This window comes from Ostrea edulis, chromosome 2 (assembly GCF_947568905.1).
Source record: "Ostrea edulis chromosome 2, xbOstEdul1.1, whole genome shotgun sequence".
Taxonomy (NCBI): Eukaryota; Metazoa; Mollusca; class Bivalvia; order Ostreida; family Ostreidae; genus Ostrea; species Ostrea edulis.
In genome coordinates, this window is record NC_079165.1 from 5,825,955 (window position 1) to 5,852,087 (window position 26,133).

The following is a 26,133-nucleotide window of genomic DNA, read 5'->3' on the forward strand; positions in this document are numbered from 1 at the left end:
ACAGTTTCATGTAAAGTAATCCACAATCCAACACACACACCCCTTTCTTATATTCACTACTTTACTCTCTACTAGATAAGATAAGATAAGTTTATTCCAATTTTGGGCCCCGAGGGCATAACAGTAAGACAGTTTATAAAGACGGAAATTCAAAAGAAAGAAAGTTTACAACATTAACTACAGGTTACATAGACTGCAAACTGCATGTGGATGCAGCATGTTGGGGAAACAAGTACATAAGTACATACATATATGAATTGCTAATCATGTATATATACAAGTAAATGGACAGTATCAGTATTATACCAACATATGAATAATAAACTATAATGATTTTTGAAGTTTTAAAGCATCACTTCTTTTTCTGAAAGTTTGCACTAAATATTCACTCAATTTGACAATTACTGCTACTGCTACTCCTCTACTGCTGCTTCCCCTCTACTACTGCTACTCTCTAGACTGAGACCCCCCCCCCCCCCTTCCTATATATAGCCACTGCATTTTTGACCCTTACATAATAATACGACATTGCTCGCGAGGAGCAATGTTATGTGAACAAATGACTAGCGCTATGAAATATAAACAAAACACAATGAAGTAATTAAATACCGTTACATTCTTTTATCGTTTACATTTTTTCTAAGCAAGAGACCACAATATACCTTAAATTTGAAAATTTTAACCCCCACCCACCCAATCCGCCAAGTGCTGCTACTTGTTGTCGAATGCATTCGCAAGCTATACTACAGTGTATATATGATATAGTATACAGGTGAATAAGCAGCAAGTAAGTGTACGTTAAGTATTACTGGCGCCGCATTGAGGTTTCCAGTGGGTTCAGGGAAAACCCTGGTGGGGCACATGGGGCGAAGCCCCCAGAAACTCTTGGATTTTTCCATTGAAATCATCCATTTTTGTGCATAGAAACAGGGTTTCTTGTCAGTTTCCAAAAGAAAAAGAATTCACAAAATTATTTTCTAAAGTGTTTTATTATGCCAACCCACAGGCACTCGACGTTTTAAATATCTATAATAAAAAATATTATGTTTACAGGAAGACAATTTTTTTTATTATAGATATTTAAAACGTCGAGTGCCTGTGGATTTTTTTAAAAAAGAAATTGTCTTCGATAACAAACATCCTAATCCGTCTACTACTTGTACATATATCATGTACATGAAATCAATATTCGACATGATGTTAATGATTTGAAATTCAAAAAAGGACTTAAAATTTCATTGCACTATTAGTATGAGCAATTTTCATACATGAGACATTTTGAACCCAAAACGGGGTCTATATTATAATCCCTGTGTATCGAAGTCGTTCATTATAAGTGCAATGTCACCTGACATTATTTGCCCAGATTTTGGCTCAGTGCCAACGGCCAGGGAGCCGAAACGAAAGTAACTTACTAGATTCTCGGATCGTAACTGACAGGAATAGCTAAGGTACACTAAACGATATCAGCTAAATAGATTGATTTTAAAGATGATTTTGATGGGTAAAAAATATCTGACTATGTTATACATAACTCTATCAATGATTTAGAAACCAATAATGGCAGAAAGCGTTGTCAGGTGTGTGTGATACGCAGTACAGCGTACAGGACATAAACATGTACAATACTAATTACTATACCCGCCATAATCTGGTCACGTGAGAGGGGTAAAGAGAAGGTGCAGGTGTGTTTAGATTGAAATCCCACAGTTTTAAAACCCTGCTTTGCGAAATATTTGACAAATGCCTTATATTGAGCATGTAGGAATTGAATTCTATTGTAACAGTTATGTGTACAGTATATATGGAGAACACTACGGGTGTATAAATTTATCCTCGCTGTTGAACGTATCACTATCCTCGCACTGTCGAGTCTGTTGGGTATATTGTCAATGATTAAATATTATGGAAAGTGTGATAATTTGCGTAATGGCAAAGCCATGTGCATAAATTATAATGTTTTACATTGAACATATTTATAATCACCCCCATATACCAAACAAACTCCACAGTGATTCCTTTGATATAGATGGTTGGTAAAATGGGTAGTAAAAACTGGGCCGGTTCACCTTCGGGTCTCGCTACTCATTTTGCCAACCCGATTTTATACAATCATTGCTTTATCTGCATGTAATATTATGTGCTAAATTTTGTGCCGAATATCATTAAGAATATATTCTGTAAGTTTGAAAACAATACATGTATATATTTAATAAATATAACTGCCGTGGTGGTCTAGAGGTCAGAGCATTTGCCCCGCATGCGGAAGGCCGGGTTTCAAATCCTGGCCGCGACAGACCCAAGTCGTTAAAACAGGTAGTGACAGTTCCATCGCCAAACGCTCAGCATCAGGTGTGAATGTCGTGGGTCCTCGGAGATCACCTTAAAAACAGATGTCCTGTGTCACAGTAGGTGTGGCACGCTAAAGAACCCTCACTGCTGAAGGGCTTACCAATGGCTGTAAGCCCTTCACCGGTCTTGGTAACGTCTCCATATGAGTGACGAATTCTTGAGTGAGACGATAAGCAAGATACAATCAATCGTCACTGTTAAAGTTATCACTATATCCTTACATGTGCATGTCATAATGTATTTTGTACAGTATGTGAAAATCGTAATATATTTCCCATAGGGTTAAATTTGAAATGAATTTAAAGTATGTGATTTAAGATTATCAAAAATCTGTAAGTGAATATTTTACAATGCTGTAACTATAGAGGTGAAACAATGCGCAGCACCTTTACAAATCGTGAACAATAGTCTCAATGTGATTATTTTCTATTCGAATCCATAACATGCAGTAAATGTATAATATTTATCATTAAAGTTCAATATTTTAATTAATAGGTGCTATCATTCCAGAAAAGTCAGCCTTATATAGCCCCATTTTTAAACCCTGACCCCAGACCCAGGATGCATGGATTTTATAATTTTAGTAGAGGTCTTCTTGATCATTATAACTATGCACCTACAAAGTTATTATGCTAAAAGTTCAGGAGTAAAGAAGATATTTAAATACTTTTACTATTTTTCAAAGTTTCAGCTCCATCCCAAGGGCTCCAAATGGACAAGGAACCACAAAAATAAAAAAAATAAAAATAATTTCCCAACCTAAACGAAAATGCTACACCGCAAGTTTGAAGACTTGAGAAGTCAAAAACGTTCAAAGGTTTATGACACACAACGGATAACACTTGCGTGCCGAAAGAAGTGCACAAATACCAATAGTACTTGTGTGATTGGTGACCTAAAATTGAATACTTATAAATAAATAACTGTCATTTTGAATTAATGTTTCTTAGTTAACACCATGGCTAGTGGATTAGAAGAGAGAGTACCCACAAGTGGACTGGAGGAGAGAGTACCCACTAGTGGAATAGAGGAAGTCAAGAAAGAGAACCAAAGAGACAAGAGGCTTGTTATTGCAGCCATAGATTTTGGAACAACTTATTCTGGTTATGCTTATGCCTTTCGAGGTGAATTAGAAGACGCCAAAACTTCCAAAGAAATGTGTAATGTTTTGTTAAAAACATGGCAAACTGGCAGTGATGCAGGCCTCGTATCTCACAAAACCCCCACGTGTCTTCTGCTGAATTCGGCCGGAGAATTCGATTCATTTGGCTTCAAGGCAGAGGAAAAGTACAACAATCTTGCAAATGATAATGCTCACGGGGGATGGAAATTTTTCAAGAAGTTCAAAATGGTCCTTCTTCATGAAAAGGTATATTGAGTGTACTTTTCTGGATGTACTTACTAATCTTAATAGCATCATGGTATACATATTATACACTGTACGTAAAGATCAAATTATCAGTGACATGATGACACTGAGTGGACTATAAGGAGTATTTAGCATGAGAGACAGTCGAAGGTTAAACTAGTTTTGTCAACTGAATGATATATATTTTAGAATTTGAGCAAAGATACCTTGATTTACGATGACCAAAATCAGCCCCTGGAAGCTGTCTCTGTATTTGCTCATAGTATTACATACATCAAGGAAGAATTGTGGAAACAACTGTCTAAAACTGGTTTTGAAGTTGACAAGAAAGAGATTCAATGGGTGATTACTATACCAGCAATATGGAACCCACGATCCAAACAGTTCATGAGGATGGCTGCAGAGCAGGTACCTGGTCATATATCTTCAATCAACCGTGACACTGTACATGTATTTTGTTTCTAAGGTTTATTTCATGTCTAACGTAAGTAGTTCAAGTTTGTCGTTTGTTTTCTTGTTATATTGAAAATTATTGCAAATAAAATCCAAGCATGTTCATGCAAGCAAGAGGCTCTGTGCTGTTATTAATACTCAATATTTAACATTGCTGTGTGTTGGTAGGCAGGAATATTGAAGCACCAGTTGGAGTTTGCCTTGGAGCCAGAAGCTGCAGCTGTGTATGTTAAAGAAATCAAAGTTTCTAAAGAATCCTTGTCCTGCGATGAACACCAACTTGTTCCATTTAAACCAGGGACACAGTTCATGGTGCTGGATCTTGGAGGTAAGCTGAAACTAAATCGATTTTACCTGATGCTTTCACATACAGGAATCAAACACTGCATCAATGATACCACCTCTGGTATATCCAGGAGTCTGTCATCAATGATCCCACCTCTGGTATATCCAGGAGTCTGTGTTTGCCCAACTCTCTATTTTGTAATCCTTATACATGAAGGAATAATGAGATTGATCACTGTTCGTTATCTTCACCTTTTCTTCCCCTTCAATAAAGGCATTCATATTGTTTTAGGAAACCTTGTCCATTTTAACATAAAGTTATGTTAAGGAAAGTATGTAACATGACCTATTGACCTTCTTTTAAGAAACCTTCCAACCTTAGCTTTATCTTTTGAACTTACGGTGTTAGGACTTTGATATTTTTCATGTCCAGATGCCTCATTACAAGGCATTTCTTTTGGTACTAAGACTTTTGACTTAATGACCTTGAACTTTGACCTACTTTTGAAAAACATTAAGATGGGTTATTTCTTTTGAACCAAGGTGGATAGGGATTTGATTTTTTTTCATACATAGGCTTCATGACAAGGCCTTCCATATGGTACCAAAACACTTGTCGGACCTAATAACCTTGAATCTATTTTTCAAAAACTTTAACCTTGACTTTATCTTTTGAACTGAGAGGAATATGGGTTTGATAATTCACAGATTGAACAGATATTTGTTTTGGTACCAAGACCTTTGACCTACTGTGTTTTACTTTTCAATTTTTTTTTTACCGTTATATATCTTTTGAACCAAGGGGGATATGTCTTTGATATTTCACATATAAATACCTCATGACCAGGCCTTTTTTATATTACTGAAATGTTTGACATACTTTTAAAAAAAAACTTTAGCCTTTTGAACCAAAGGTAATAGGTTAAGTTGAGACATGCTTCCTGGCAAGCAATGATGTCTTCTGACAATCATTATAAGGCATCCAGTATGTCACATTAACATCCTTAACTAACTATGACTTTGATGTTGGATAAAAAGCGATACATAATTTTGGAACTGTACATAATATTTGCAGAAACAAAAAGTCAAGAATACATCTTTATTCTGGTTGAGGTGAAAGCTCACAGTAGATCATAGACATGTTTTCATGTTGTAGTCCACTATGACTAAAACATTCTAGTTGTTATGGGCTTGGTTTGGTACCAATGGTGCGCATAGTCTGATAGTATAATGAAAACATTAGAAGTGATATAATTGTGTCCCCGTTTTGACCATGGTAACTTTACCCTTCTTTAAAATCCCATATTTGAAATAAAACTAAATAGCAGAGAAATCAAATTAAGAAGTTGAAAATTGTTATTGAAATTAACTGTTGTTGATTTATTTTCCTGATAGGTGGGACAGTGGATATAAATAACTGTTGTTGATGTATTTTCCTGATAGGTGGGACAGTGGATATAAATAACTGTTGTTGATTTATTTTCCGGATAGGTGGGACAGTGGATATAAATAACTGTTGTTGATTTATTTTCCTGATAGGCGGGACAGTGGATATAAGCGTGAAGGAGGTACTGCCTGACAGAACCCTGAAAGAACTGCACAGAGCGTGTGGTAATGGACTGGGAGGGGATTCAGTCAACACAAGATTTTTCCATTTCTTTGAAGATGTGTTTGGACAGGGAGTCATGTCTACATTTAGAAATGAAATGAAATACAAAGCAGCACTCTACGATCTGGAAATGGAGATAGAACAAAAGAAAAGGACTCTTCCTTTCGAAGGGCAACAGGCTATCAAGATTAATATACCTGCACATCTGATTGAAATTTTTGAAGAAAATGGAAGTTTAGAGGATCATGTTAAAACCTTAGATGGACTTCGCTATAAGTTGGGAAAATTATACATTGATAGGGAAATAATAAAAAACGTGTTCCAACCGTCTGTTACAAGCATCGTTGAATTAGTACGGAAAATTTTAAATGATAGTCATGTAGACCACTTGAGTGATATTTTGATGGTTGGGGGATTTTCGCAAAGTCCCATTGTCTCCAAAACTATAAAGGATGTCTTTCAACCTGAAAATATAAACGTTATTGCTCCCAGCAATCCGGATATGGCCGTATTGCAAGGTGCCGTGTTATATCGCCATTGGCCAGAGGTCGTGCGCACGCGCAGATCACCCTTCACTTATGGATCTCGTTTGATGAGGTTATGGATCGATGGCGATGACGTCAGCAAAAAAGTCATACGAAACAAAAAAAGTAAAGAGGTACTATGTGGGGATCATTTTGAAAAGTTTGTTACAATCAACGATGAATTTGAAACAACAGAAAGAATAACATTGCCTCCTGTTTTTCCTGTAGCAGCCGATACAACTGAAATGGCGATTGATATCTATACTTCTACAGAAGCCAATCCTAGGTACACAACAGATCGCGGTTCTGAAAAGCTTGGACAATTAGTAGTTCATATGACCGACACGACCGGAGGCCTTGATCGGCAAGTAAACGTTACCATGACTATGGGCGCCACTGAAATTACGGTAGAAGGCGAAATGGAGGGGAAAGGTACGCCGACTAAAGTTGTGTTTGACATGCTTAATGCGAAGTAGTGCATGTCGATTATCTTTACAAGGAATATTGATAACGTGCTGAGTAATTTCATTTCCAAACAAAACTAAATAAACAAGATCGGTGACGAACGTTTCTTTAAAATCCGTACAGTTTCAAGTTAAAAAACGAAAATGAATGGAAGTTTTTTCTTCTTCTTCGGAAACCGATTCGTAGTTTGGAATGTTGCATCGAAAAGTTAAGAGATTATTTGACTTTTTTCATCAAAATTTGGAGAGAGAAAATGTTATCACCGTCAACATGCATCACCCTTAACAATTTTTAGCATTAGAGAGTTTAGAAAATAATATATTTGTAATCTCAATTTCGTCATGACCAATGCACGAAGCCCACAGTTTCTGCGACCAAATACATGTATGGCCAGTTGAAAGAAAATGGGGGAGAAATGCGCATTTGTGCCGTTTTAAGAATTTTACTTGTGGTGTTTTTAGTTTTGTATATTTTTACCAAATCTGCGATTAAATGAGTTTTAAATTGCGGTCAAAATGTAGTTTAGTAGTATGAATTTAGTTGTGCCTTTTATACATGGCTGGAATGTTCTCCTTTATCAGGTATGTGCTACCTCGTGTCCAACTTGTATTGCAGGACTCGTAATGTATTGCGTGTACGCTCTAGATAAATTGTAATCATGCATTTATGTTCATAAATGAATTGATAAATTATGCTAAATGTATTCTATAAGTGTCATGAAATAAAATTTTGTTTCTTTTCGTGTGGTTTTTGATTGATCAAAACAACAGACTTGCAAGCTTGCCTCAAACATAGATTTAGCAAATGAGCCTTTTCTCGTTCGAAGTTTGTTCGGCATCTTGTCCCTTCTCATTAGTACCGAGGCATACTTAGACTGAATAAAACCGGCCCAAAGACATCGTGATATATAGAGTGATTGATTGTATATTGTTTAAAGTCCCTCTCGAGAATATTTCACTCGTATGGAGACGTCACCATTGTCGGTGAAGGGCTGCAAAATTTAGGCTTATGCTCGGCGCTTACGGCCTTTGAGCAAGGAGTGATCTTTTTCTTATCCGAAGGACTGCCCCATTTAGTCGCCTCCGACGACAAGCAAAGGGTACTGAGGACCAATCATAACCCACGGCCTTGTATAGAATAAAGGCCACGCCCACTTTGATATTTAGTATATGTAGCTGTTGAATATATGATGGTTGAATGAATATACATATAGTGCATGAATACAGGACGGTTCATTAGTCTAAGATTCATGTAACATGAGAACATGATGAGGTTCAATTCATTAATTAATATGATTTTGGAAATAATGAACTCGGAGAATGATCCAATTTAGGGGATGGCATCCCTTTGCAAATCAAGGTTGTACAAATGTCGTATAGTATTGTAATTAAATTTTCAATTCAAATCCATTCTTGAATATTATGATTAGGAAATGTAGTGGTAAAGTGCTATCTTGTTTTAAATATAAAGCGACATGAGTCTACACATATATTTGAAACAGCGGTACAGCAATTTGACTGCGTATCTACCTCAATTTCAGGAAGCTCCCCTCCCCCTCCCCCTCAGATTGCAGTTCATAAATATGTTCATAACAAATTACTGACTTCATCTATATTCGTGGATATGACTAATAAACGAATTGTTAAAAAATGTTTCGTTGCATTACACTAAAATTTTATCTAATGGCTCTTTTGAGCACCTCGTAGGATCCATGATTTCACCATCGAAAAAGTAATACAAGCTCTCAGTTTTCAAAAATCACACACACAAAAATTCATATAGAATAATTTATTGTATCACTCTTCCCATGCTGAATTCAAACTTCATAAAAGATGTTTTAACGAGCCATTAAATAAAATTTTGGTGTAATGAGCTACCTTAATGGAACACTATGTATATTTCCTTACCAAGGAGTGTAACGTTGATATCTGACACCCACGAAAACAACGTAAATTTGTACTCGGCGAAAAAATAATGAAAAAGTAGCTGTCTATTTCAACCTTATAAAATTGAGAGACTGCTATCCACAACAAAATATTTCTCATTGAAATGACACGTCAGTTTAATGTCCATACAAAATTGGAATCAACAAAGTTGTCCGACTGTTCGTCTGCGTCTCGGGGGCGTGTATAAGAAAGTACGGTTTCATATGATTGATTTTTGCTGTTTTTCGCCACACTCAACAATTTTTCTGTTAAATGGTGGCGCCCAGTTTTTATTTGTGGAAGAGAGAACCCAGATACAATGCACCTGGGAAAAGACCACCGACCTTCCGAAAGTAAACGGGGAAACTTTCTCACTTACCGGCGCGAGCGGGATTCCGGTTTCATATGAAAGACGTACCCTAATCTAGGCTCAATACGTAGATGTATACATTGCCTTGTTCTTCCTCATTTGCCTAAGGATAATAGCAAAATGCCCTGCATTTTGGATAATGTAGATTGGGAAATAAACACGATGGTTTCATTTTCACTATGTTTGCGATTTATTAATTTTCCGCGCAATTAAACTCATAGTAAATAATGTATTAAAGATATTTCAATGCTTTAGCAATCGGAATTTTTAAAAGTAGATTTATTAAAACCATTGCGACTGTGTACTTATAATTAAAAAAAATCGTGAAATTTTAGCACCGTCGAATGAAAGCTATACTTAACAGTATTTTTGCTAATCATTGTTACAACACAGACTCTCGTCTACTGATGGAGGAAATAGGGATAACGAACTCTATTGAAGACTAGACTTTCACCGTTATTTAATTTTGATCGGTAGGGATGTACATGTACTGTAAATTTCTAAATATACGCGAGGAATTTATAAACACGTAATTTCGCGAGAAACATCACTCGCGAAAAAAATATTTCTCGCTTTTATTTTCATATTGCTAAAATACATTTAAGCAAAAGCACTTGATCAACAGAGCATTCGCAAATTTATTTTCCCGCGATTTGACGTCCATGAGTCATTTTGTGATAACAAGTACTCGCGTAAAATAAGGAATCTACAGTATGTCAGTGGCAGGGGACAGTTTCTTTGGTTCTGAAACATGTGGATAGGGGGTATACACCAAAGTCAGATTATGACAGACTAATGGAAAATCATATTTCCCTTTTATGTCAATACTTGTATTTCATATTAATGTAGTTAATAAATTATGACCCTAAATTACATGTAATCTATAAATACTGGTGCTGGTGCACAAAACATGCTCTGAACAGGTTCTCCTTTTTTGCTTTGATTTTCTCTCATTTGGGCTAGTCCGCACCACTCCCACACCACCACAGTACCAAACATGGGGATTTAGACACTGTTCACAATCAAGAACCCTATCTGCCCTTCTCAAAAATCTACCTTTCATATGGGGCCATCCACCTTCCCTCTCAGCTACAGACCTTTGCTGGACCATGCATGTTTTCACCGGAATTTCTTCAACAACTGACCACGTGTCTTAGTTTCGTATTTGCACCCATCTATTATTCTCTTTAGAGAAGTCGAAAGGCATAGCCTTTATCGATGAAGGCTATGCCTCCCGACTTCTCTAAAGAGAATAACCCATCTATATGCTAGGAATCATGGTGACACCTACATGTTGTATATCAACATTTTTATTAAGCACTCAGCTACATTTGACATGCATCCTAAAATTATTGTATACATTTTTACACATGTAATATCACTTCAAATATGGGATATTTCCATTTTTTTTTTTTTAAGTTGACACAAATTACGAAGAAAATGTTATGTATTAGGAAATGGTCAGCTGTACTTGAATTAGTTTGAATGTTTCCTGGCATGTTTCATACTGATAGGTTATTCTTTACATACTGATTTGACTACGAATTACTCCGTTTACCTGATTAAGATATAAGGCCCACGGCGGATGTAACCGGTCAACAGGGTATACTTACTCCTCCTAAGTACCTGATCCCACTTCTGGTGTGTCCAGGGGTCCGTGTTTACCCCATTTGCTATTCTGTGTTCTTAATAGGATTTATGGGATTGGTCACTGTTTGTTATCTTCCCTTTTTTATTCAGACTATAAAGGAATCTTTAAAAATTGCCATGCAACAATTGCACAAAACACAGGTAGGTGCGTGTACTCCTATGACCGCGAGTAAAATACGTAACATTTTAACTAGTAACTGTAATCTCACATCATTATTTTTACCATGGCTGTTTGAACAAAATACAGTATTTTATCTAGACTTACATCTGAACAAAAAAAAAAAAACCAATTTGATTATCACACGTCTGTATACGACTGTAGATCTAGTGGAAGTATGGGGGTTGCAATTCCATTTTTCGTAGGAAAATCCCGCAAAAGTTACTTTGTGTCAATTTAAGGACTCGATAACTCCACCCCACCGACCCCCTCTTGTCCTTTGCAAAAGGACCATCCAACATAATGTCCCCTTTGAAATTGTCTGGACCCGTCCCTGTTATATCCAAAATCATCTGAAACGTAAATTCGCGATCGCTCTCGAATTTCAACGACTGGGACCGACTGTATTTCACTAAATGAAGGTGTGTGTGGGGGGATATGGGCACCCATCGGACCCTACCGTATTTTACTGAAGAGACGTAAGGGAAACAATCAGGTCCGACTGTATTTCACTAAATGGAGGTAAGGTAGACGATCGGATCCGACTGTATTTCACTAAATGGAGGTAAGGGGGACGATCGGGTCCGACTGTATCGAAGTTTACTAAATGGAGGTAAGGGGGACGATCGGGTCGGACGATAGTTGTCTACACTTGCCTGTCTGAATCCTGTTCTGCGAGGACCGCCACGCCCCCATTCGCTGTACAGAATTAGGGTAACTACGTTAATCATTACACTCTTTATTTATTTGTTTATTCATTGTTTATATCACTAGATATGCAGCTTATCATAACATTCACTGCAGTGTATGATTATGAATACAAATAATCAAATGTAGAACCTTTGTGCAGGTGTAATCTTTAGAATATGTATTGGGCAAGCTGTGCAGGAAAGATTAATGAATAAGCCCCGCCCCATTGAATGTTGTGGTTCAAACCGAAAGTAGCCGATTTCTATGATCTCGACCTGGCGACCATTGCTATCAAGGTATGTACATTAGACGAGTAGTACCCGTTTACATACAAGAAAGATCATTTAATTAATTGTGTATATTTTAAATATTATTCCACATACATTTTCTGTTCATTCAACAGTGTTCAAGTTTACTCAAGATAACTCTGACAAATTCCGATAACTTTGAATAGGGCTTCCGCTTCTGTCAAAGGCTTCTGTTATTTTCCTCACTTACCCTCGGCCAGGCCAGGACTACGTCTAGCTGCGGCTTTTGCCAAGACATACTAACTGCAGGTAATAATCAAAGTACTGAAAGTACTGAGAAGCGTTATGCTGGTATGGTTTGTAATGATACTGTATAAACATACAAATTATAATAGCACTACTAGCCTATCAATTCAACATAACTTTCTGCAAATGCCAAGTAATGAAAATACAAAATATTGGAACACTTTTCCAAGCAATTATGAATGTATGTTATACTAGTAATGAGATGAACTTTTTTTTATTAAATGGAAGAATGAATCGATTTTTATCTTGTAAATGAACAATCCATGTCGTCGTTCGATCCTTTATTGTAAGACTGACTCATAATGAGATTTAAGTTAATGAAATGAGCGGTATAAGTACATGTATTACGCTTAAAACACTTTGTTGGAATAAATCATAAACTCGTTTTCGTATGTAAAAAAAACCAAAAAAAACAACGACCTTGCATGGCTTTCGTTTCAACAGTCTTGTTTAAAGCCAGTATTTCGCAAATCTTATGGTCATTATGACTATCTAATTTACCAGTACTGCCTGTTATTGGGTAAAGTGCTGTCTGGCATGTTCATACCCATTGATGCCGTCCTTTAGACATTGATTTTGACTACGGATTACTCCGTATACCCGATCGAGATACAGAACTCATGGCGAGTGTGACCAGTCAACAGGGGATGCTTACCCCTCTTGGTATGGCCACGGGTCCGTGTTTGCCCTTCTCGTAATTCTAGTCCGTGTTTGCCCTTCTCTTAATTCTAGTCCTGTGGGGATCCGGGTTAGAATATGTCCTCAGCACCCCTTGCTTGTCGTAGAAGGCGACTAAATGGGGCGGTCCTTCGGATGAGACCACAAATATCGAGGTCCCGTGTCACAGCAGGTGTGGCACGATAAAGATCCCCCCATACTCAAAGGCCATAAGTGCCGGAATTTTTGCAGCCCATCACCGGCAGTGGTGACGTCTCCATATGAGTGAAATATTCTCGAGAGGGACGTTAAACAATATTCAATCAATCAATCTAAATTCTTTATAGGACCTCTGAGATGCCTAGGCGAGGATGGAAAAGAGGTGTCCACAGGGACTTTACCCTGACCAGTAAACCTGCTACTTAATAATAAAGAATAAAGACTTGCAAAACTAAAAAAAAAAAAAAAAAAAAAAAGGGGGCCTGGATTTATACAATTTTGAATGTTTGTGATTCTAATAAACTCTCATATGATTCTTTTCTTCTCAATTTACTAGAACAAAGACAAAATATCTAAATTTCTTATTGTTCTTGTAAGTTGTATCAAATCGCATAACGTTATCTCTAACGTAAAAGATAAAGTTTGGATCTAAATATGATTGCTTAGTATAATACAAATAAATTTCTGTACCATGACACATTTTGAACGAAAGTTTAATACACAAAGTCTACAATCCTCATCATTGTTTTCTTATCAATACGATGAATTCATTATGCACAACACTCTGATAATGTAGATATTTAATACAGTCATTTCAAATACAGTCAACAGTACATGGTGTAATTTGTCTATTAATAGCTATCTTTAGTACGCCATTTCATACAAATAATAGGTAGCGAGAGTATTCGGTCCGATGGTGCTTACAAACTTCCAAACCACGCGATCTTTTTCCAAACACGCCCTCTATAAAACCTACACTACGTGTTTCAAAACGTGTCGCAAAATATTTGCTTGCTATCGTAGCACAAGCATATTTTGCAAACAATAAGTACTTTAAGGAACTATATGATACTGCGTAGGTATTTTGAAAGAAATGGAAATATGCGTGAAGAAGCCCCTGTATACATATTGTAGATCCTCATTTGTTTGGTTGGATGTATGTTGGCTAACGTCCTGCTCAAGAGAATTTTTCACTCATATTGTGACGTCACCATTGCCGATGAGGGTCTGCAAAATGTATTACTATGTCTGGCGCTTATGGCCATTAAGCAGGGAGGGATCTTTATCGTGCCACACCTGCTGTGACACGGGGCCTCAGTTTTTGCGGTCTCATCCGAGGGCCCGCCCCATTTAGTCGCCTCTTACGACAAGCAAGGGGTATTGAAGACCTATTTTAACCGGGTCCCCATGGGATTCATCTGTTTGGAATACTTCATTAATCAGCCAATAGGGGTTCTTGATTCATTGACTGTTCAACCCTAATAATCGCTTACTCATGCGTCCAATGCTTAAGAATTAGTATCTGATCCAGATCAGTGAGGGGGACTGGTGCAACTTCCTGAATTACATGTATGCTGAATGGGGATGGGGTAGGGTGGAGAGGGGAGGGGAGGGAATTGCTTAAAACTCCAGTCTTGATTTTAGTTTTATGTGTTGTAATGTACATTTAATGTATGGATAAATGTGATATATCATCAGTTACTGAAGAGAGAATTCTGTTCTCAATAAACAAAATAAAGTGTCAAAATTTTACTTTTCAAATAGTTTGCATAGGTATGTATTTTATAGTGATCATCTTGCAACATCCAGCCGAATTTATACTATGTGAATTAATTTTTCAACAGAAAAAGGTCATGCATGTTACATATATATGTACATCAAACCTTTGACAGAAATATAAATTCTTTTTCTTTGATACCGGTTATTCAAATGTAAAAGGTCATGATAAATTTACGCTGTTTATCCGAGTACAATATTCACCTCTCCCCCCTCCAGGCTCGGTGAATATGTTATGTCTCGTGTGGTTAAATGAATAATTATGTAAAGCAGGAAGGCCTCTACCAAAATTGTAAATTTCATGATTCCCAGGGTAGAGTTTTGACCCTAGGGCGGGACAAACTTAGTATAGTGTTTATGTGTAAAACACTAAATAACATCTTCTTTAGTGCTATCGATACTAAATTGAAACTAAGAGGATATTTAGAAGGAACCGGTAGTCCTTTACCAAAATTGTAAATTTGATGATCCCAGGGGTAGGGAATTTGGTATTAGGGTGGGACCAAAATGGTCAGTTATTAAATGTGTGAACAATAGAAATTTTTAACTTGTTCTTGATTACTACCACTCCAATTCTTTTCAAATTTAGTATGAAGCCCCTTTGAAACAAGAGGGACGTCAATTGTAAATTTCAGGATTCCTGCACCCTGGGGCCTTAGGGGTGGGACAAAAACTGCCCAATTTTCAAAACTCTTCTTCTCTAGAACTGCACATGTTTAAGAACAAGAGGCCCACAGGCCTTATCGGTCACCTGAATACTAGTGAAAAAGTATCACTACTTCCATGGGCTATGAATATAATATAATATGTGTATAAACATAATTTAAAGATATTACTAATCTGGACACCTTAGATTCAAAACCCTGGGTTGAGAATTTCACCATTTTTTTGTACACCTTTTTCTGCCATTCCTAAATATGCATTTAGATTTTATATAGTATCAGCAAACTGAAATAAGTCCTTCAAATCATTAATATAATTTTGATACCACCCTGAAACCAAACCCTTACCCCTAGGATCATGCAATTTACAATTTTGGTAAAGGACTACCTACTTCTTCTCAATATTCATTTAGTTTTAATTTAGTATCAATACCACTAAAGAAGCTAATTACATGTTTTACACATTAACACTATATACTAAGTTTGGCTCCGCCCTGGGGTCAAAAACCCCTAACCCGAGGGTCCTGAAATTCACAATTTTGGTAGAGACTTTTCTGCTCTACATCATGTGCATTTAGTTTTTAGGTCACCTGAGTAAACTCAGGTGACCTATTGCAATTGGTTTTCGTCCGTCGTCGTCCGTCGTGCGTTAACAATTGAACATTTTTAACTTCTTCTTAACAACTACCAGCCCAATTCTTTTCAAATTTGGTATGAAGCATCATGGGAAAAGGGGGACATAAATTGTAAATTTCAGGACTCCAGCACCCCTGGGGCCCAAGGGGCGGGGCAATAACTGCCCAAAATTGATCAATTTTCAAAAATCTTCTTCTCAAGAACCACACACATGTAAGAAAAACTAAATGCATAGTGATGTAGAGCAGGAAGGCTTCTACCAAAATTGTGAATTTCATGACCTCCGGGGTAGGGGTTCTGACCACAGGGCGGGGCCAAACTTGTTATATAGTGTTTATGTGTAAAACACTTAAATTACATCTTTTTTTTAATGCTATTGATACTAAATTGAAAGTAAATAGATATTTAGGAAGAACAGGTAGTCCTTTACCAAAATTGTAAATTTGATGATTCCAGGGGTAGGGGTTTTGGTATCAGGGTGGGGCCAAAATGGTCAGTTATGAAATGTGTGACCAATAAACATTTTTAACTTGATAACTATCATTCCAATTGTTTTCAAATTTGGTATGAAACATATTTAGAACAAGGGAAACATAAATTGTAAATTTCAGGATTCCTGCAACCCTGGGGCCTATGGGGCAGGGCAAAAACTGCCCCAAAATGACAATTTTTCAAAAATCTTCTTCTCAATGACCACACACATGTAAGAAAAACTAAATGCATGGTGATGTAGAGCAGGAAGGCCTCTACCAAATTTTAAATTTCATGATCCCCGGGGTAGGGGTTCTGACCCCAGGGCGGGGCCAAACTTAGTATATAGTGTTTATGTGTAAAACACTTAAATAACATTTTCTTTAGTGCTTTTGATACTAAATTGAAACTAAATGGATAGAGCAGGTAGTCTTTTACCAAAATTGTAAATTTGATTTTCCCCAGAGTAAAGGGTTTTGACCCCAGGGTGGGGCCAAACTTAGTATATATAGTATTTATGTGTAAGTTTGCTGATACTGTATAAAATCTAAGTTCATACTTAGAAATAGCAGAAAAGGATGTACAAAAAATGGTGAATTTCATAGCCCAGGGTTATGACTTTAGGATGAGTCCAAATTAGTCATATATTTTAATGTTTTAATGTTAATACACCTATTATTTAAAGCCTTTTATCAGTGTATGCACTTTTGAGGGCAGTGAAGTTTTAAGAACACATCTTGTTTTATACTGTTGCTGAACATTAGAATTTAGCTTAGATATTCAGAACAGGAATGTTTTTTCTCTCTCTAGATTTCATAGCCCTTGGGAGTAGTGATGCTTTTCACTAGTACTCAGGTGACCAATAAGGCCTGTGGGCCTCTTGTTAATAAATGTCCTGAGTTATGTACTAGTGCATTATTTTTGTCTCAGTCACTTGTACATTTCCACTGTAGAGGCCTACCAATGCACAAAGATGGCTGCTGGAGCTCCAAGTGACCGTTCAGGAAAAATCGTAATAGCGGCCATTGACTTTGGAACTACCTATTCAGGATATGCCTACACGTTCAAATCGTATCTCGAGGAATCGAGATCTGCACATGAAATGTGTAAAGTATTATCTCACAATTGGCTGTCAGGAAGCGGAGGCGGACTAATATCCAACAAAACTCCAACAAGTCTTCTTCTGACCAAAGACATGAAGTTCGATTCGTTTGGTTACGAAGCTGAACAGAAATACGGCCAACTTGCGAATGAGAAAAAACATTCAGGGTGGCGTTTCTTCAGAAAATTCAAAATGATGCTGCATAAAAACGACGTGAGTATTGTTCCCAAAATATTGCTGCATATGTAGGGGCGGATCTGGTGTGTCTAGAGACATGTATGAAATAATTCGTTAAATTCTGTATTACTACTGAGTAACCCATTCCAGCTGTTCCTTGTTTCTCCTTTTGTAGGTCTTGGTGAAAAACACGAGCATAGAAGACGACCAGGGAAACTCAATGCTGGCATTGGAGGTTTTTGCTCACAGTATTCGATTCATGAAGGGTAAACTTTTGGAAGATCTGGAGAAAACTGGCTGCAATGTAAAAGAAAATGAAATCCAATGGGTTCTTACCATTCCTGCTATCTGGGATCCCAAGTCCAAAGAATTCATGAGAGCTTCAGCAGAAGAGGTTATTGCCCTAGACAATTTATACCCCATATATATATATATATATATATATATATATATATATATATATATATATACATATACATATATATAATATATATATATATGTGTGTGTGTGAAATAAAATTGTGAGTTCAGAAGGGTTTGAAAAGTAAGGCCAGATAAATTTCAGAAATCCTCAGTCATGCAAAAAGTGTTGAGTCAATTTTGTTTTCTCCAATACTGTTTATGCAAAATGACAGATTTTCATTTATTGATCTGGATTTTAACTCTTGAATTATTTTAATGAATCTACTCCAGAAAATCTAAAATCCTTCACAAATATTTTTTTTTATATGTTTAACGTAAAAAAAAAGATATGTATTGAAAGAAAATTGATTTTATAATACTTCAATGTTAAAGTCGTTTTGCTTCGTGTCGGACCGGAATTACTTTGTAAACTTTCAGTCATCCGAAATTGTACCATTTATTAAATACACTCAATATGAGTGAAAATTTCTCAAAGGACGTTGATGGCGTTTTGCCTTTCGTTTTAATCACGAATAACGAGTGTTATTTATAATTTAGGCGGGTATTGCAAGGGGTCAGTTAGAATTTGCACTAGAACCAGAGGCAGCCTCTGTTTACATCAAGGAGATGCTGGTATCCAAGGCTGTGACAGAGCAGGATATGGTGCCGTTTCAATCGGGAACTCGGTATATGGTTCTCGATCTTGGAGGTATGGAATGGAAATACTATACAGTTTACAACAGTAATAAAAAATCAATAATCTTGTTTTCGCGGCAGTTTGATTTTCGCTATTTTCACTGTTGGCCAAAACCATGAAATTTTAACTGCAATAAATATAAGCTAGCCATAACATAGAACTGCATAAAACCTATCTGAAGAAGAAACCGTAAAAATGTCAAAGATGAAATTTAAAGCTATTACAGTATTTGCGACATACAATTACCTTATATAGGTCGAAATCTCCTGTTGTTTTCAGGCGGGACGATTGATATTGTCGTTAAGAAGGTTCAGGAAGACAGAACTCTTCGGGAGCTGCACCACGCTTGTGGCAATGGGTTAGGTGGCCAGTCCGTGAATGAAAGAATAACGAATTATCTTGAAGAGGTCTTCGGGAGAGAAGTTATGAAAACGTTCAAAACAGACATTACTCACAAAGCAAGTTGGTTAGACCTTGAAACAGAGATCGAGCAGAAGAAAAGATCTCTGCAATATGACAACAAAGGACGGTTAAAATTGCAAATTTCACCGTCTCTATTTGAAATTTTTGAGCTGAAACGCAAAAAGGATGCCAAACAGCACATCGATTCTATACAACATTTATCGCTTTCCAGAGATAAAATGTATATTCACAAAGACTTGATTGGTGAGCTGATCCAGCCTTCTATTGATAGCATATTGAAACTCGTGCACGGGATTATTGATAGAAGTCATTTGGATCCCATCTCTGATGTCATAATGGTTGGAGGGTTCTCGCAATGCAAACTGGTATCTGCTGCTGTTAAAGACGAATTCAAAGAATTAAAAGTAGTAGTACCAAATGATGCTGACCTCGCAGTTTTAAAGGGAGCAGTTATTTATCGACACTGGCCAGAGGTCATATACTCACGCCGTGCCCCATTCTCTCTTGGTGCTCGATTTTCACGAGTTTGGCTCGATGGGGATGATGTTCGAAAGCAATTCACAACCAAAAGTGGCCAAAAGATGTGTGGTGATTGGTTTAGTAAATTCGTTACAAAAAACGAGGAATTCAGTTCCACAGACAAAGCTGCCCTAGAGGTTTATCCCATGGAGGCCAACACAGTAGCTGTCCCCATCCAGATTTTCAAGTCCGACGAGGAGGACCCGCGCTACACTACGGACTCGTCCTGTAAGAGTATGGGGAGACCATTTGACGTCGACATGTCGGACTTGACAGGTGGCCTTGACCGAAAAGCTCATGTCACCTTGACCTTAGGCAGTACGGAAATAAAGGTTGAAGGACAACAAATACCCGATGGAGTTGTGAAAAGCATAAAATTTGACCTTCTTCAGGATTGAAATAGTGACATTATGGTCTTCACTATCAGGTTAACGGCCTAACTTCTGTGATATAGATACTTTTGTTTAAATTTTGCAAAAAGATTAATGCTTAGCCTATATATTCTATTAATATTACTAAACTGACATTATATGACCCCTTTTCATTCAACATTACGTATGTGATAACGTCCTAGTCTACCTCTCACCAACACGTATTCACAGAACAAAAACTGCATTGACTTTTTCTTACAATTAAACAAAATGTTACAGTTTTATCATGGAGAGTCCTAGTTCATTTGTATCCAATATATTTATTTTCCTTATCATCTCTGTTGTGGAGTTTCTATTAAAAAGTCACTTGCATTTTGGAAAATACAAAAGGGTTAATCTCGGCTGAATATTTGGACTGACCCTCAGTCGAGCCGAGATTACAGTATAAGGGTGTGAACTGTGACTCTTCACGCTGGCCTGTTAATTCATGAAGCGCTTCATGAGAAGTAGGCCGGCATGAAGCGCTTCATGAGAAGTAGGCCGGCATGAAGCGCTTCATGAGAAGTAGGCCGGCATGAAGCGTTGCAGTTTATACCCTCATGTAATTTCAAAACTGAAATTTATTTATATATATACACTGTGTAATATATATTTACTTTCTACTTTCTTTTCTGTCCAGGCGTTAAAATAGACATATACTACTGGTACATTTATCAAGATCGCAACTGTTGTGCATTCATGAGGAAATGCCTACCATTACAATTGTAGAGATATCAAGTGCATAAACAGACGAAATGTAAATATGTTCATGTGTCAGGATGTCATTCGAACACGACTTTTGTACAGTTCGGATCGGAAGAGTGTATGACGTATGCGTGCGTATGATGTACGTGTATGGGTGCGTATGATGTGAGAGTCTATGAATGTACATATATGATGTGAGAATGTATGATGTATGCGTGTGTATGTTGCATACTATATGATACGAAAACCCCTAGCTTCCTAAGATGACACGAACCCAAAATATTCAAACTTTGGACTTTTTCGCCAATAAAAAAAAATCATGTGACCTATCTTTGCTACATGTCATTCAAATGATTCATTCTCTACCCAGAGTTCCGTGCAGCTTGCGTAACACACCCTCTGGTGAGAAAATGTCAAGTGATTCTCACGTTAACAGCGAATTACAAAAGACCGGTTGAGTTTTCAATTGCCTGCTGGATTGATCAATAGACTTAATTACAATTTGGTCAGCCAAGAATCATATTTGGTCTGAATGTAGGTCATAAATGTAAAGGTTTATATTATCTATAAATATGCTACAAAAATACTGTCAAGGGCAATAACTCCTATGTTGGTGTTTCTCTTTTATGCATGTCTATTATACAATGATTTTCTTGATGTCCACAATTTATAAAATTTTGTCATTTCAACCAGGTTTGATGTATTTTTTATCATGCTGTTTAATGAAAATGCATGATTTTCTGATGTTGATATAGACTTTGTTTTTTTGTATATCTGACCTTCTAAAAGGTTAGCAACATATATATTTTCTTCCGTTATTGATTAAATCAAATTAGATATGAAGTGGAAATCAGTTCAGTTTTTCTACTTTGAACTATCAATTTTGGTAAAGACACATGAGAATGGGGCTACCTTAAGTTAAAAGAAAATTTATCTGTCAATTTAATCTCTATTTTTTTTTCGCCAGACAAACAGCAAAGTACTTATCATCATAGGCAGTCCATGCTCTTCACTGTAATGCGTTATAAATGTATTACATGTTTAAAGTGACCTATAGGTCTGATGGGCTGGGTGTTTTTGTACTTCTTGCATGTATTTATCTACAGAAATTGTTACATGTATATCGCGTTACAACATTGTCTAAAAATAGGGCACCGCTAAACCGGTACATGATACGCCCACATACATTATTGACCCAGGAATTTGAACAAGTAAATCCATATCCAAGGATAATAATTTGGATCAATATAAAGTGTTCTACGAGTTGCAAAATCAAGGTATTGGAGGTAATTGAGATTTCCTTCCAGACTGGGTAAACAACTGTCTTCTTCTAATTCAATCTTCAAAAGGACTAAAATTTCGGACACCGCAGCAAAAGATAACTGACAAGTAAACAGAGACCACAGGCTGTTTAACATTTGTTTGACAGTACCGTTAAATTAAAATCCACGAAAGGATTATCCACAAAAAGATTTCATTAGAGTTGCAATAACAATGTATTTTGCATTAAATAAATTAAAATCCAAGGGCTGTAACTCCTTCAAAAATAGTGGGACAACATTCCCCTTGTAACATGCACATCTCCATATTGTTATCTTTCCTTGTACCAAGTTTCATCAAAATCCCCCAAAGGGTTTAGGAGGAGGTGCAAAGTATTTTGAATAAAAAACAAAACAAACCAAGTCCAAGAGCTGTAGCTCCTTTAAAAAACGTTGGACAGCATTCCCCTTGCAGTATGCACACCTCCACATTGTGATCTTTCTTTGTACCAAATTCATTATAATCCCCCAAAGGGTTTAAGAGAAGTTGCGAAGACAAAGTATTTTGAATAAAAAAATAACCAAGTCCAAGGGCCACAACTCCTTTTAACATTGGACAACATTACTCTTGCGATATGCACAGCTTTCTTTGTACCAAGTTTCATCAAAATCCCCCAAAGGGTTTAGGAGGAGTTGCGAAGACAAAGGGACAGATGGATGACAGCGGTATAGCATAATATGCCCACATATTTATGCAGGCGTATAATAAACTATTTACTTACTTTTCTATTTGTCTTTTTGATGCTTTATAGATTGCTTCGACTGAAGTGTTACTAATATCAACATTCATGAAATATGCATGAGAAAAAATATCAGTGACTATGCATGTATAGTACAGCTGATCCTTTACATTTAATTGCCTGGTAATATTAAAATTTCAAACTGAGTACAATTAAATATAGCTGCAGAGCTGTAGCTCTCTCAGGAAAAATATTGGAACAGACCAGAGAGCTACATATCTGCAGCTAAATTAGATATATCCTTGATATCAAACATACATATCACAAATGAATCTATTGTATACTACAGCTGTAGTACAATAGTTGATGAAAAAGAAATCTCGTTTTCTTTCTTTTATTCCATAAATATTGATATTTACAAATTCACATATTAGTATAATAAAAGAGTCCATAACATGATGAATTTCATTCCCAGTCTGACATCTTCCATTCAGTACATTTACACAAAGCATCTTGACATTTACACCAAATATCTCTAACATTTACACAAAGTATCCTAACATTTATATTGTAAGCAATCACACAGCATCCATCAGTTCTGTCTAGTAGTCTTTTGACATCCCTCTAAATTGCTGTCGCCGATCGAACTATATAATAGAAAAACAAAATAAAATAAACATAATTTGTAGTGTATACATGTTAGGCAATGGCATTTTCACTTCATTGCACGTTCTACTTACCGTGGTAATACATTAACTACTTACCATGCCGTGTTTACAGCGGTATAAGGAGTACACCAACTACTTACCGTGCCGTGTTTACAGCGGTATAAGGAGTACACTAACTACTTACCGTGCCATGTTTACAGCGGTATAAGGAGTACACCAACTACTTACCATGCCGTGTTTACAGCGGTATAAGGAGTATACTAACTACTTACCGTGCCGTGTTTACAGCGGTATAAGGAGTACACCAACTACTTACCGTGCCGTGTTTACAGCGGTATAAGGAGTACACTAACTACTTACCGTGCCGTGTTTACAGCGGTATAAGGAGTACACTAACTACTTACCGTGCCGTGTTTACAGCGGTATAAGGAGTACACTAACTACTTACCATGCCGTGTTTACAGCGGTATAAGGAGTCTTCTATCTACTTACCGTGCCGTGTTTACAGCGGTATAAGGAGTACACTAACTACTTACCGTGCCGTGTTTACAGCGGTATAAGGAGTACATTAACTACTTACCGTGCCGTGTTTACAGCGGTATAAGGAGTTTACTAACTACTTACCGTGCCGTGTTTACAGCGGTATAAGGAGTACACTAACTACTTACCGTGCCGTGTTTACAGCGGTATAAGGAGTACACTAACTACTTACCGTGCCGAGTTTACATCGGTATAAGGAGTACACTAACTACTTACCATGCCGTGTTTACAGCGGTATAAGGAGTCTTCTATCTACTTACCGTGCCGTGTTTACAGCGGTATAAGGAGTACACTAACTACTTACCATGCCGTGTTTACAGTGGTATAAGGAGTCTACTAATTACTTACCGTGCCGTATTTACAGCGGTATTTAAGGATTAAGGAGTCTACTATCTACTTACCGTGTCGTGTTTACAGCGGTATAAGGAGTCTTCTATCTACTTACCGTGCCATGTTTACAGCCGTATAAGGAGTACACCAACTACTTACCGTGCCGAGTTTACAGCAGTATAAGGAGTACACTAACTACTTACCGTGCCATGTTTACAGCGGTATAAGGAGTACACTAACTACTTACCGTGCCGTGTTTACAGCGGTATAAGGAGTACACTAACGTCTGACAGTGTTCTACGTCTGGATGTCGTTCTTTCAGGCATTCTTTTGGTGTCTTCCGTTCCTGTAAAAAGTGGGATAAGAAAAATATGTAATGATGATTTTCATCATCAACCCGAGTTACTTCTTGCATCAGTTCTTGTAGTAAACAAAGCTTGATACTAGGATTTAAACAGTTGTTCAAAACAAATACAATTCTTAAAAAGTAACTTTATTTAATGTTAATTTTGTGTATGTGAAGTCTGTAAAAGGGATTTTCACAACATATTAATAGATTTTCACATTTGACAACAATCACTAATCATAAATTACCTTTTGACAGCAATCAGTAACTATTACACATTCATATAGCTCTTTTCTCACTCTGTCACATTTTCTTCCCCAGTTTCTCCAGAAAAAGATGGATTTCTTTTCTTCTGTTTTTTCATCAGGAACTGACATCTTTATCTCTTAAAAAAAAAAACAAGTAATAATTTTTTTAAAATTCATCATAAGTAAGCTTGTGATTTGTATAACATGTTCAGATGGAATTTATACAACTTGTTAATTTTATAAAACTTGTCAATTTGTAATTTGTGCAACTTGGTACACATTATTCAGAGGATCTTAACAAGCCACGATCAATGAATCACAATTAGAAACATATTTCTAGGATTGAGTGATGTTTGTAAAAATATTCTGAACATGAAATTTTATCAAGATAAATGGTAGAATACGCTGTCATTAAAGTCAACAAACATTGGCATGATGACATACAATTTTGAACTGGGCTTAAAAATGAATAGGAGTACCATTCACTCCACTTGATGTTATGCAATAAGGAGAGAGAGAAGAGAGAGAGAGAGAAGAGAGAGAGAGAGGGGAGAACCCACCAAACAACCCCAAAATGTTAATTTTAATTCAGACTAAGACATGATATCTAAAATTTGTGGTAGTAGGAATTTTAGCTTTGTTACAAGATAGTGCAGCTAAAGTATCTTTTCATACTATTTATATGTAATGCACACTTGTGTCAAGGTGAAACTGTACCAAGTCGGAGAAATTTCGGGTTAGGTATTAAGTAAGGTTGAGTGGTACGGGTTCATGTGCCTTCTACATTTACATTTTGTGTAAGTTTCAGTAACTTACAATACTAAATCCAAAATCAATCAACAGGCCTATCGTCAATGTGAAATAAGAACAAAGAAACGAACCTACTTGGATGTATTTCGTCAGTTCACAAGATCAACATATGGGCGCAGCCATATTTTGTTTTCGTAATCAGGTTCTTTAAA

General features: G+C 36.8%; 2 protein-coding genes across 3 annotated transcripts; one reads left to right on the forward strand and one right to left on the reverse strand.

Annotated features, from left to right (window-relative positions):
• Positions 1–1,304: 1,304 nt before the first annotated feature.
• On the forward strand, positions 1,305–21,890 carry LOC125678720 (heat shock 70 kDa protein 12A-like). The gene is made up of 8 exons (XM_048917371.2): positions 1,305–1,451; positions 3,303–3,721; positions 3,911–4,129; positions 4,343–4,502; positions 17,592–17,920; positions 18,060–18,278; positions 18,845–18,995; positions 19,263–21,890. Exons 2-8 carry the CDS (start codon positions 3,311–3,313, stop codon positions 20,321–20,323), a joined length of 2,550 nt encoding a protein of 849 aa, XP_048773328.2. The 5' UTR covers positions 1,305–1,451; positions 3,303–3,310; the 3' UTR covers positions 20,324–21,890.
• Positions 21,891–23,419: 1,529 nt separating this feature from the next.
• Positions 23,420–26,125, reverse strand: LOC125678719 (cytochrome c oxidase assembly factor 5-like). 2 transcript variants are annotated; one of them, XM_056157452.1, is made up of 4 exons: positions 26,057–26,125; positions 25,172–25,308; positions 24,825–24,923; positions 23,420–23,686 (listed from the first exon to the last, which is right to left on the reverse strand). In XM_056157452.1, the coding sequence occupies exons 2-4, from the start codon at positions 25,298–25,300 to the stop codon at positions 23,642–23,644; spliced, it is 273 nt and encodes a 90-aa protein (XP_056013427.1). In that variant the 5' UTR covers positions 25,301–25,308; positions 26,057–26,125; the 3' UTR covers positions 23,420–23,641. The 2 variants fall into 2 exon arrangements, with proteins under 2 accessions (XP_056013427.1, XP_056013426.1); XM_056157451.1 differs by having other exon boundaries at positions 26,053–26,125.
• Between the last annotated feature and the right edge of the window lie 8 nt (positions 26,126–26,133).